General features: G+C 47.5%; 1 protein-coding gene and 1 non-coding gene across 2 annotated transcripts; both read left to right on the top strand.

Annotated features, from left to right (window-relative positions):
* The first annotated feature begins 6,312 nt into the window (after positions 1-6,312).
* On the top strand, positions 6,313-8,801 carry CUNH12orf57 (chromosome unknown C12orf57 homolog). Its single transcript, XM_073684853.1, has 4 exons — positions 6,313-6,529; positions 6,996-7,215; positions 7,856-8,032; positions 8,548-8,801. The coding sequence occupies exons 2-4, from the start codon at positions 7,149-7,151 to the stop codon at positions 8,688-8,690; spliced, it is 387 nt and encodes a 128-aa protein (XP_073540954.1). The 5' UTR covers positions 6,313-6,529; positions 6,996-7,148; the 3' UTR covers positions 8,691-8,801.
* LOC141151324 (U7 small nuclear RNA) lies at positions 6,532-6,587 on the top strand. The gene has a single exon (XR_012247011.1). It is a non-coding gene; the product is annotated as a U7 small nuclear RNA (small nuclear RNA).
* Positions 8,802-14,558: the final 5,757 nt, after the last annotated feature.

Below are 14,558 nucleotides of genomic sequence, written 5' to 3'. Positions count from 1 at the left end.
CACGCATGTTGCGTGGGATGGGCCAATAAAAAAATATCACGGTGTCCCGGAGCCATTGCGCACACAAGCCTCCGCGGTAGACGTTTGTACGTGCTCTGGAAGCCAAGATATAGCGCTGAGCCATTCCTGAGGACCGTATGGTATCATAATTGATATCAAAAGGTCGGTTACGGCGGCCCGAATCCGTGGGAACCCCTGTGGGTATCCTGAGACCATCCCAGAAGAAGTTATTGGGTTCCTTAGAATTTGGGCTTCTGATCGAAGTTAGACCTGAGGGTGGAGACTGAGCCAGCTGACCTCACCAGCAGTGGGCGGGACGGGGCAGGCAAGATAGCAGGACAGACAAGAGATAAGTCAGTCTTGACCCAAGAGTGGTGTGCTGAACATCTGAGCACCAGCTGAGGCCACCAAGGGGAGGAGCAGTTTGACCATGCGGTGGTAGGCCTCAGCCTGTAACAAAGAACCGTGCCTGCGATCGCAGAATCCTCTCCCTGCGTCACAAGAAAATCAAGAAACCGGTAACTGATATGCTGTGGTGATTCTGTGTGTTGTATTCCATTGTTGTATAGTTTAGCCTGACCTTATACCTGTGTATATTTAGTTGTATATCGTGTATCTAGTGTATTATTATAATCAATTACCTCAAGTAATTGTGGGCCTGCCTTTTATTCTGCATAACGAACGCACGTCCGTGTGAGCTCGGCTCAAGCCAAAAACGCTACCCAGGGTTGGTTCCTGACCCGATATAGGCCCATTCACGGACTGGGCGTATATCTAAAATAGGGACTGGTGGCAGCATACCAACTGGGGATTGGGGAAGGCTGGTAGTGACGGTCGGAGGTTCAGATATATATATTCCTGGCGCGGCCAAGGAAGATATATATACCGCCCTCACTACAGAGGGCCCCGATACCCAGTAGGTTACAGGACAGTCTCCCTGGCGACCGCTTATCCTAGGTGCAGTTCCTTGACTGACCTGAGGCTAAGAGGGCGCTAGCGAGTTGTGCTGTGTAGTGACGTTACGGTTTAGTGACGTTGAAGGGATAACACACTACCGTGTTCCCTGCGCTGGTTGCAGCTTCCTGGCACTACTTTCTCTAGGTGCAGTACCTTGACTGACCTGAGAGGTAAGGGGGCGCCAGAGAGCTGCACCCACCGGCCGGCTTTCATCACAAGCGCGTCATCCACAGATCCTCCCCCATAACAGCGTGTCATCCACAGATCCTCCCCCATAACAGAGCGTCATCCACAGATCCCCCATAACAGTGCATCATCCACAGATCCCCCATAACGTCACCCACCCCCATAACAAGGCGTTACCCACAGATCCCCCATAAGTGTCATCCACAGAACCCCCATAACAGTGCGTCATCCACAGATCCCCCATAACAGTGCGTCATCCACAGATCCCCCATAACAGCGCATCATCCACAGATCCCCCATAACAGAGCGTCATCCACAGATCCCCGTAATAGTGCATCATCCACAGATCCCCCATAACAGCGCGTTGTCCACAGATCCCCCATAACAGCGCATCATCCACAGATCCCCCATAACAGCACGTCATCCACAGATCCCCTATAAGAGCGCGTCATCCACATATCCCCCATAACAACGTCACCCACCCCCATAACAAGGCGTTACCCACAGATCCCCCATAAGTGTCATCCACAGAACCCCCATAATAGTGCGTTATCCACAGATCCCCCATAACAGTGCATCATCCACAGATCCCTCATAACAGTGCATCATCCACAGATCCCCCATAACAGTGCATCATCCACAGATGCCCCATAACAGAGCGTCATCCACAGATCCCCGTAATAGTGTGTCATCCACAGATCCCCCATAACAGCGCGTCATCCACAGATCCCCCATAACAGCGCGTCATCCACAGATCCCCCATAACAGCACGTCATCCACAGATCCCCTATAACAGTGCGTCATTCACAGATCCCCCATAACAGCGCATCATCCACAGATCCCCCATAACAGTGCGTCATCCACAGATCCCCCATAACAGCACGTCATCCACAGATCCCCCCATAACAGCGCGTCATCCACAGATCCCCCATAGCAGAGCGTCATCCACAGATCCTCCCTCATAACAGAGCGTCATCCACAGATCCCCCATAACTGTGCATCATCCACAGATCCCCCATAACAACGTCACCCACCCCCATAACAAGGCGTTACCCACAGATCCCCCATAAGTGTCATCCACAGAACCCTCATAACAGTGCGTCATCCACAGAACCCCCATAACAGTGCGTCATCCACAGATCCCCCATAACAGTGCATCATCCACAGATCCCCCAAAACAGCGCGTCATCCACAGATCCCCCATAACAGCGCGTCATCCACAGATCCCTCATAACAGAGCGTCATCCACAGATCCCCGTAATAGTGCGTCATCCACAGATCCCCCAAAACAACGCGCCATCCACAGATCCCCCAAAACAGCGCGTCATCCACAGATCCCCCATAGCAGAGCGTCATCCACAGATCCCCCATAACAGAGCGTCATCCACAGATCCCCGTAATAGTGCGTCATCCACAGATCCCCCATAACAATGCATCATCCACAGATCCCTCATAGTGCATCATCCACAGATCCCCCATAACAGTGCATCATCCACAGATGCCCCATAACAGAGCGTCATCCACAGATCCCCGTAATAGTGCGTCATCCACAGATCCCCCATAACAGCGCGTCATCCACAGATCCACCCCCATAACAGCGTGTCATCCACAGATCCTCCCCCATAACAGAGCGTCATCCACAGATCCCCCATAACAGTGCATCATCCACAGATCCCCCATAACGTCACCCACCCCCATAACAAGGCGTTACCCACAGATCCCCCATAAGTGTCATCCACAGAACCCCCATAACAGTGCGTCATCCACAGATCCCCCATAACAGTGCGTCATCCACAGATCCCCCATAACAGCGCATCATCCACAGATCCCCCATAACAGAGCGTCATCCACAGATCCCCGTAATAGTGCATCATCCACAGATCCCCCATAACAGCGCGTTGTCCACAGATCCCCCATAACAGCGCATCATCCACAGATCCCCCATAACAGCACGTCATCCACAGATCCCCTATAAGAGCGCGTCATCCACATATCCCCCATAACAACGTCACCCACCCCCATAACAAGGCGTTACCCACAGATCCCCCATAAGTGTCATCCACAGAACCCCCATAATAGTGCGTTATCCACAGATCCCCCATAACAGTGCATCATCCACAGATCCCTCATAACAGTGCATCATCCACAGATCCCCCATAACAGTGCATCATCCACAGATGCCCCATAACAGAGTGTCATCCACAGATCCCCGTAATAGTGTGTCATCCACAGATCCCCCATAACAGCGCGTCATCCACAGATCCCCCATAACAGCGCGTCATCCACAGATCCCCCATAACAGCACGTCATCCACAGATCCCCTATAACAGTGCGTCATTCACAGATCCCCCATAACAGCGCATCATCCACAGATCCCCCATAACAGTGCGTCATCCACAGATCCCCCATAACAGCACGTCATCCACAGATCCCCCCATAACAGCGCGTCATCCACAGATCCCCCATAGCAGAGCGTCATCCACAGATCCTCCCTCATAACAGAGCGTCATCCACAGATCCCCCATAACTGTGCATCATCCACAGATCCCCCATAACAACGTCACCCACCCCCATAACAAGGCGTTACCCACAGATCCCCCATAAGTGTCATCCACAGAACCCTCATAACAGTGCGTCATCCACAGAACCCTCATAACAGTGCGTCATCCACAGATCCCCCATAACAGTGCATCATCCACAGATCCCCCAAAACAGCGCGTCATCCACAGATCCCCCATAACAGCGCGTCATCCACAGATCCCTCATAACAGAGCGTCATCCACAGATCCCCGTAATAGTGCGTCATCCACAGATCCCCCAAAACAACGCGCCATCCACAGATCCCCCAAAACAGCGCGTCATCCACAGATCCCCCATAGCAGAGCGTCATCCACAGATCCCCCATAACAGAGCGTCATCCACAGATCCCCGTAATAGTGCGTCATCCACAGATCCCCCATAACAGCGCGTCATCCACAGATCCCCTATAACAGTGCGTCATCCACAGATCCCCCATAACAGCGCGTCATCCACAGATCCCCCATAACAGCACGTCATCCACAGATCCCCCATAACAGCGCGTCATCCACAGATCCCCTATAACAGTGCGTCATCCACAGATCCCCCATAACAGCGCGTCATCCACAGATCCCCCATAACAGCACGTCATCCACAGATCCCCCATAACAGCGCGTCATCCACAGATCCCCCATAACAGCGCGTCATCCACAGATCCCCTATAACAGCACGTCATCCACAGATCCCCCATAACAGCGGGTCATCCACAGATCCCCTATAACAGTGCGTCACCCGCAGATCCCCCATAAGAGCGCGTTATCCGCAGATCCCCCATAACAGCGCGTCATCCACAGATCCCCCATAACAGCGCGTCATCCACAGATACCCTATAACAGTGCGTCATCCACAGATCCCCCATAACAGCGCGTCATCCACAGATCCCCCATAACAGCACGTCATCCACAGATCCCCCATAACAGCGCGTCATCCACAGATCCCCCATAACAGCGCGTCATCCACAGATCCCCTATAACAGCACGTCATCCACAGATCCCCCATAACAGCGGGTCATCCACAGATCCCCTATAACAGTGCGTCACCCGCAGATCCCCCATAACAGCGCGTCATCCACAGATCCCCCATAACAGCGCGTCATCCACAGATCCTCCCTCATAACAGCGCGTCATCCACAGATCCCCCATAGCAGCGCGTCATCCACAGATCCCCCATAACAGCGCGTCATCCACAGATCCCCCATAACAGCGCGTCATCCACAGATCCTCCCTCATAACAGCACGTCATCCACAGATGCCCCATAACAGTGCGTCATCCACAGATCCCCCATAACAGCGCGTCATCCACAGATCCCCCATAACAGCGCGTCATCCACAGATCCCCCATAACAGCGCGTCATCCACAGATCCCCCATAACAGCGCGTCATCCACAGATCCTCCCTCATAACAGCGCGTCATCCACAGATCCCCCATAACAGCGCGTCATCCACAGATCCCCCATAACAGCGCGTCATCCACAGATCCTCCCTCATAACAGCGCGTCATCCACAGATCCCCCATAGCAGAGCGTCATCCACAGATCCCCCATAACAGTGCGTCATCCACAGATCCTCCCTCATAACAGCACGTCATCCACAGATCCCCCATAGCAGAGCGTCATCCACAGATCCCCCATAACAGTGCGTCATCCACAGATCCCCCATAACAGCGCGTCATCCACAGATCCCCCATAACAGCGGGTCATCCACAGATCCCCTATAACAGTGCGTCACCCGCAGATCCCCCATAACAGTGCGTCATCCACAGATCCCCCATAACAGTGCGTCATCCACAGATCCCCCATAACAGCGGGTCATCCACAGATCCCCCATAGCAGAGCGTCATCCACAGATCCCCCATAACAACGTGCCCTACAGATGACGTCGGACCCCCTTCTTATTGACTGTGACAGTCACAGAGAGACTCTATGTCGCTGTTCCCCAATCTGCTGCAACTACAACTCCCATCTTGCCCTGACAGTCATTTGTTCCAATCTTGTTTATGAGACCAGACTGTGTCAATGTAATGGGAGTTGTTGTTCTGAGTGGAGTGATGCATGATGGGAGTTGTAGTCTCCAGCTGGAGAGAGAAGCCGCACTCAGCACTGACAGGATCCGCACACAGCAGCCGGCGGCGGAGGACGCGTCACAAGAGGACAGGCCCCACCCTTCAGCCTGAGGAGGTCCCGCCCTTCTGTCTGATGAAACCCCCCGCCCTTCTGTCTGAGGAGGCCCCGCCTTTCTATCTGAGGAAACACCGCCCTTCTGTCTGAGGAGGCCCCGCCCTCCAGCCTGAGTAGGTCCCGCCTTTCTGTCTGAGGAGGCCCCGCCCTCCAGCCTGAGTAGGTCCCGCCTTTCTGTCTGAGGAGGCCCCGCCCTTCAGTCTGAGTAGTTCACGCCCTTCTGTCTGAGGAGGCCCCGCCCTCCAGCCTGAGTAGGTCCCGCCTTTCTGTCTGAGGAGGCTCCGCCCTTCTGCCTGAGGAGTCCCCGCCTTTCCGTATTGGAGGCCCCGCCCTTGTAGCTCAGGAGGGCCTGCTCCTGTCTCCTAGCAACATTCTCAGCCTGCAGAGGGGAACGCCCACAACTCTGCTCAGCCAATGAGCCTTCAGTAATCTGCATATGGCTTCGGGATGCTCCTTCAGCAGCTGTACAGAGAGGACTTAATATTGTTTCATGGATGTATCACCGGTAACATGGCGGCCGGGCTCCATGGAGACCAGAGAGGCGTCACTACATACAGTCATATGCGGGAGGGCAGTCGCCGTTACTCGCCTAGGATGCGTCCCGGACTGGGCTCAGACCCGTTGCTGGATTACGTAGGTTTTATAGCTCTTTTGCTATTTGTCTAGAAGGTTCCTGGAAACAGGAGCCGCCCTCTAGTGGTGAAAAATAGACTTATGTTGTTGATTGAAGTTATGTTTGTCGATTCGTGTATTCTACTTTCCGCCAGTAGAGGTCGCTCTTTTTGTGTAATTCTACACCATTCCTGCAGGGGCAATCTTGCTATACATCACAGTTATAGTATACTGTGTAGCTTTAATCAGCTGAGGGAGATTTCACAGTATTCTGTGTAGTTCAACCTCACGCCGTCAGAGGGCGCTGTTTCGCTGCATCTCTCTCTTCAGTAGTTCTCTCTTCCTGCAGCAGAGGGCGCTCTCATGGTACGTCTGAGAATGTAGTGGTATGTAATGTAGTTCTACCTCCCGCCGCCAGTGAGCGCTGTCGCGCTACGTCTCTCTTTATTCCGGCGCTATCCTGAGTCGTTCTCCCTCCCGCCAGCAGAGGGCGGTGTCTCGCTACGTATCTCCCGATTCTGACACCATTGAGCTGAGGGCCGCTCCCGGTGTTCACGCTACACGCAGCCGGTGGATCTATTAGAAGCTGGAGCGGTCATCAGACCTCCATAGCAGCGGCTGCAGTCCCCAGGGGAGCGCCATGTCCAGCCTGCAGAGGCCGGCTCCGCCCGCTCAGAATGTCACCCTCAGCCTGGAGCAGGTGAAAGGTGAGTGATGGGGCGTATCGCCGAGTGTCCGCTCCGATCACAGCCATCTACCTAACTGTCACAGTCCACAGCAAAGCCGCATTTAAAGGGATTGTCCCCTTTGGGGGGCTTTTTTTACCCCTTACATGGGTTTCAGTAAAGATCTTGCACTGTTTCACAAATCATCTGCGAGGAGCCAAGAAAAAAAAATAAGACTCCATTCTGAGCAGCAGGCCGAGCTCACTGACAGATCCTCAGTTAACTCATTCTGCAGACAAAGGCTATAGAAGGGGAAATGGGGTAATTATTTTTTTTAATTAAACCCAATTCGAAAATGATTTTTAGCCCCAAATATTGTATATGTGTGTGTGTATATATATATATATATAGAATACCCAAAGCTGGACAATCCCTTTAAGCAGCGAGGTGAAGGCCATGCTCACTTTTTTTTTTTTTTTAAAGATCTGAAAAATGTAAAGAAAAGTGATGAATTAGCCGCGTGTCCCCCCATGATGGGGCCCGGACTATCTGCAGTTCATCCTGCAAAGAAATCCCCCGTACAGCCCCATAGATGAGGCTCAAAAGTCAAGTGCTTTAACCATTTGAGAGCTGTTGTCTTTCTGCCCTGTGCTCCCCCCTGACTGACTGATCTCTCTTGCAGAGGCGTTGGGGGAGGTGCTGGACGCTTTGCAGTCTCCCACCGGCAGCGCTCGCCTGGAGGAAGCCAGAGAGAACTCTGGGAACGACCTGGGGAAAGTGCTGCAGCTTCTGCTCCCTGCAGCCGTACAGATCCAGCAAGAGGTGCTGCAGAACTACGGATTCAGCCCGGACGGGGAGGGTACGTCTCTGCTTAGGGGGCAAAGAAATGTAAAATTAAAGGGGTGAGATAGTGATGTCCATTTCTTAGGATCGGTATCGGATTAGCGGGGGTCCGACACTCTGCAGCCGCTGGGTGTACAGTGTAAGGAGCCGGACTAGAACAGCGCCATACACTGTGTAGTGGCCATTCCCTGGTACTGCAGCTCAGCTCCTATAAAAGTAAATGTGATCTGAGCTGCATATTTTAGGGTGTTTGGTTTCGGATCCCCTCCGATCTTGTATTGATGATGTCTCCTAAGGACGGCACTTCAATATTTATGGCTTTGATAACCCTTTATTAGGAGAAAATGACAGTATGATTGATCTGATCTTGGACAACCACCACCTTCTGGTGATGTCACGATGTCGTCACATTTCCTTGATCTGCCGGGGAGTAGCTTCTGGAGAACGAGGCTCATCCTGCCAGTATAGACCCGTGCCGGTATTAATTCATGACCGAGCCGACCCCTTCACTTTGGGTTTTCCTTCTTTCAGGCGTCCTCCGATTTGCTCGTCTGGTGAAATCCTTCGAGTCCCAGGATCCGGAGATCGCAGCCATGTCCAACAAGCTGAAATCCTTCTTCCTTCCCCCGCTGCCTCTGCCGCCTCACGCCGGGCTGCCCATCCCGTCATCGTAGGACCGTCCGCTCCCCCGCGGGCTGCGGCCTTATCACTACACACAGGACTGTGCCGCCACGTCTCGCACCGCTGTTATATCATCTGCTAATAAATGGATTGTTTTTACTATATCGGGAGGCCGGTGATCTGTGGGGTCCCCCGAACATCGCCCGATCAGCACAGAACAGGGGGGACTCTGCAGGGCAATGTGTAGATGTACGGAGCATTAAAGGGGAGACCCACCGCAGAGCCAAATGCACCAATAGAAGTGTATTGATCACCTATTGCCATCCACAGAGCCGCCTCTTCCTCCCCGGTAGGGATGTACTCATTATATAGTGATGAAGGCCGGGAGGCTGCAGGGACTCTGATTGCAGAGGTACAAATGCCACCATTGTATGAGGAAGCTGCAAATGATCACTGGCTGAAATGACCGCCGTGCACATGTAACACCACAAATAGCCACTAGATGGCACTGTTCTATTAGGAAAACGCATTGTACATCGTAAAAGGGAAGAAAAGTCTTAATATAATTTTGTCATCACGGTCAGACATCGCTGCAGACGGACGGCCTCTCACTAGATGAGTAGAATCACTGTTTAATGCTGCCTAGATGATAATCAGTGGCTCATAATAATGCAGTAGTGTTAGAAGTGTAATGGCTGATAGCAGAAAACAATAGATTTTATTAATTTCTACAGTTTTAGGAAGTCTAAGCAAATTCCCAACAATCATATCCTTCTTCTTAAAGCTAAAAGTGACCATAGAGCAAGACGAAGATGACCGCCATTAGCTGAATGTCGATAAGGGGAGATAAGCTGCTGCCAGGTGACACTTATCTCTGGAGGAAACTAAAGCTCAGGCAAGCAATAAGCCTTAAGGTCATCATAGATATTAATGTCGGTCAGTATCAACGGGTTCGGCTGACGGTCTGATATGTATGGGGGCGCTGATGATCAAACATGTCTGATATTGGGCTGCCGATCGCATTGTCCCAGAGATAAGCTGCTGTTAGCCGGCCTATGGGAGAGTCTAAGATTGCTGTCGGACACAGCAGCGTTCATTATTACATGCGCCCCCAGCTGCTGCTTGTTTAAAAAAAGAAGAAAGAAAAATCGTCCTTCACTCACCCTCCACGGGTTCATTGCTGAGTCTGCTCATGCACCCTGTGTTTGCAATTTAAGAGTAGTGCAACCGACCGCACTGATTGGTTGCAGCGTTGTTGATGTGACATCAGTGCTGCAGCAACCGGAGCAGCGGTGGAGACTCAACTCCGGACCTGGTGAGGGTGAGTAATGCACTTTTTTTTTTTTTTTTTTTAAATGCGCCTAGGAATGGGGATTTTTCTGACCCTTTAAGGACGGGTTTACACTTTAGATAGGACGCCCAGAACAATCAGTACTAGATCGCTCCGTTTGCATCTACTCGTTATTCGCAGCAGCACGTTGGCACAAGACTCTGCGCTGCCGAAAATATTTAGGCAATGAGCGTTTTTTTCATTCGCCGGGTGATCAGCAGCCTCTTTCCTTCAGCTACAACGCTCCTTTCCAAATATTCGTACAGTGGTAATGCGCCCTACGCTGGCTTACAGATCATCGTTCTCGGCAGCACATCGTCCTGTGCACACGTGCTGCCTAGAATAAAGACAGTCTATGCACACTGACCTACTGACCATTCTGAGATGGCAGTCTGTCTAAACAGACTATTAATCCGCCCCTGATCAGAGAGTGTGAACAAGCTCCAAGGTGAGAATTCTCCTTTGGTGCCAATATTTGCCACCTCATCCATGAGGAGGAGGATGGATAGCCTTCACTGTAGACCATCATAAGGGGTCTGCTGATGGGGGTCAAGGTGCAGCAGAAGTGGGGGGGGGGTCACCCTCTAAAAATTCAGTAGAGACCTTGCTGCGTCGGCGGCTTGTTTAGTTATTTGCATAAACATCTATGTGGAGCGATTTCTGCTGACCTGTGACGATTTTCATACAGTGGCGAGAAAATCCTGACACACCCGGCTGTCTGTACAAGACATCACAATAGCTTCATATTGGTACAAGGCAGAGCTGGCCGGAGCCAGGTGCAAATGATTTAACTGCTAAAGTGCTGAGCAGTTTACATCCACAGAGTGCCGGTCATTCAGATTGTAGCGGAGAGGTTTCACTAAGCTTTATTAACTAGGAACGTGCGTAAATAACTGATCATAAATCCTAATACTGCCCCCTATGTACAAGAATATAACTCCTATAATACATCTCTTTATGTACAAGAACATAGGTACTATAATACTGCTGCAATGTACAAGAATATAACTACTATAATACTGCCCCCTATGTACAAGAATATAACTACTATAATACTGCTCCTATGTACAAGAATATAACTACTATAATACTGCTCCTATATACAAGAATATAACTACTATAATACTGCCCCCTATGTACAAGAATATAACTACTATAATACTGCTCCTATGTACAAGAATATAACTACTATAATACTGCTCCTATGTACAAGAATATAACTACTATAATACTGCCCCCTATGTACAAGAATATAACTACTATAATACTGCTCCTATGTACAAGAATATAACTACTATAATACTGCTCCTATGTACAAGAATATGACTACTATAATACTGCCCCCTATGTACAAGAATATAACTATTATAATACTGCCCCCTATGTACAAGAATATAACTACTATAATACTGCTCCTATGTACAAGAATATAACTCCTAGAATACTGCTCCCTATATACAAGAATATAACTCCTATAATACTGCTCCTATGTACAAGAATATAACTACTATAATACTGCCCCTATGTACAAGAATATAACTACTATAATACTGCTCCTATGTACAAGAATATAACTACTATAATACTGCCCCCTATGTACAAGAATATAACTACTATAATACTGCCCCTATATACAAGAATATAACTACTATAATACTGCTCCTATATACAAGAATATAACTACTATAATACTGCCCCCTATGTACAAGAATATAACTACTATAATACTGCTCCCTATGTACAAGAATATAACTCCTATAATACTGCCCCCTATGTACAAGAATATAACTCCTATAATACTGCCCCCTATGTACAAGAATATAACTCCTATAATACTGCTCCTATGTACAAGAATATAACTCCTATAATACTGCTCCTATGTACAAGAATATAACTACTATAATACTGCCCCCTATGTACAAGAATATAACTACTATAATACTGCCCCTATATACAAGAATATAACTACTATAATACTGCTCCTATGTACAAGAATATAACTACTATAATACTGCCCCCTATGTACAAGAATATAACTACTATAATACTGCCCCCTATGTACAAGAATATAACTACTATAATACTGCCCCCTATGTACAAGAATATAACTACTATAATACTGCCCCCTATGTACAAGAATATAACTACTATAATACTGCCCCTATATACAAGAATATAACTACTATAATACTGCTCCTATGTACAAGAATATAACTACTATAATACTGCCCCCTATGTACAAGAATATAACTACTATAATACTGCCCCCTATGTACAAGAATATAACTACTATAATACTGCTCCCTATGTACAAGAATATAACTCCTATAATACTGCCCCTATGTACAAGAATATAACTCCTATAATACTGCTCCTATGTACAAGAATATAACTACTATAATACTGCCCCCTATGTACAAGAATATAACTCCTATAATACTGCCCCTATGTACAAGAATATAACTACTATAATACTGCCCCCTATGTGCAAGAATATAACTACTATAATACTGCTCCTATGTACAAGAATATAACTACTATAATACTGCCCCTATGTACAAGAATATAACTACTATAATACTGCCCCCTATGTACAAGAATATAACTACTAGAATACTGCTCCTATGTACAAGAATATAACTACTATAATACTGTCACTATGTACAAGAATATAACTACTATAATACTGCTCCTATGTACAAGAATATAACTCCTATAATACTGCCCCCTATGTACAAGAATATAACTCCTATAATACTGCTCCTATGTACAAGAATATAACTACTATAATACTGCTCCCTATGTACAAGAATATAACTCCTATAATACTGCCCCTATGTACAAGAATATAACTACTATAATACTGCCCCCTATGTACAAGAATATAACTACTATAATACTGCTCCTATGTACAAGAATATAACTACTATAATACTGCCCCTATGTACAAGAATATAACTACTATAATACTGCCCCCTATGTACAAGAATATAACTACTAGAATACTGCTCCTGTGTACAAGAATATAACTACTAGAATACTGTCACTATGTACAAGAATATAACTACTATAATACTGCTCCTATGTACAAGAATATAACTCCTATAATACTGCCCCCTATGTACAAGAATATAACTCCTATAATACTGCTCCTATGTACAAGAATATAACTACTATAGTACTGCCCCCTATGTACAAGAATATAACTCCTATAATACTGCCCCTATGTACAAGAATATAACTCCTATAATACTGCCCCCTATGTACAAGAATATAACTACTATAATACTGCCCCCTATGTACAAGAATATAACTACTATAATACTGCCCCTATGTACAAGAATATAACTACTATAATACTGCCCCCTATGTACAAGAATATAACTACTATAATACTGCCCCCATGTACAAGAATATAACTACTATAATACTGCCCCCATGTACAAGAATATAACTGCTATAATACTGCTCCTATGTACAAGAATATAACTACTATAATACTGCTCCTATGTACAAGAATATAACTACTATAATACTGCTCCTATGTACAAGAATATAACTACTATAATACTGCCCCCTATGTACAAGAATATAACTACTATAATACTGCTCCTATGTACAAGAATATAACTACTATAATACTGCCCCCTATGTACAAGAATATAACTACTATAATACTTCTCCTATGTACAAGAATATAACTACTATAATACTGCCTCCTATGTACAAGAATATAACTACTATAATACTGCTCCTATGTACAAGAATATAACTACTATAATACTGCCCCCTATGTACAAGAATATAACTACTATAATACTGCCCCCTATGTACAAGAATATAACTACTATAATGTGGCTAACCTCCCTAGATGTGGACGGAAAAGAAAAATTGAGAGATTTCAACGCAAGATTGTGCGGATGGTGGATAAAGAACCTTGACTAACATCCAAACAAGTTCAAGCTGCCCTGCAGTCCGAGTGTAGAACAGTGTCAACCCGTACTATCCGTCGGCGTCTGAATGAAAAGGGACTGTATGGTAGGATACCCAGGAAGACCCCACTTCTTACCCCGAGACATAAAAAAGCCAGGTTGGAGTTTGCCAAAACTTACCTGAGAAAGCCTAAAACGTTTTGGAAGAATGTTCTCTGGTCAGATGAGACAAAAGTAGAGCTTTTTGGGAAATAGCATCAACATAGAGTGTACAGGAAAAAAAAAGAGGCATTCAAAGAAAAGAACACGGTCCCTACAGTCAAACATGGCGGAGGTTCCCTGATGTTTTGGGGTTGCTTTGCTGCCTCTGGCACTGGACTGCTTGACCGTGTGCATGGCATTATGAAGTCTGAAGACTACCAACAAATTTTGCAGCATAATTTAGGGCCCAGTGTGAGAAAGCTGGGTCTCCCTCAGAGGTCATGGGTCTTCCAGCAGTACAATGACCCAAAACACACTTCCAAAAGCACTATAAAATGGTTTGAGAGAAAGCACTGGAGACTTCTAAGGTGGCCAGCAATGAGTCCAGACCTGAATCCCATAGAACACCTGTGGAGAGATCTCAAAATGGCAGTTTGGAGAAGGCACCCTTCAAATAT

This window comes from Phyllobates terribilis, unplaced genomic scaffold, assembly GCF_046119375.1.
Source record: "Phyllobates terribilis strain yellow unplaced genomic scaffold, ASM4611937v1 Scaffold_5__5_contigs__length_657084704, whole genome shotgun sequence".
NCBI lineage: Eukaryota > Metazoa > Chordata > Amphibia > Anura > Dendrobatidae > Phyllobates > Phyllobates terribilis.
The sequence above is the reverse complement of the archived record's forward strand: the minus strand, read 5'-3'. Positions and strand labels throughout refer to the sequence as shown.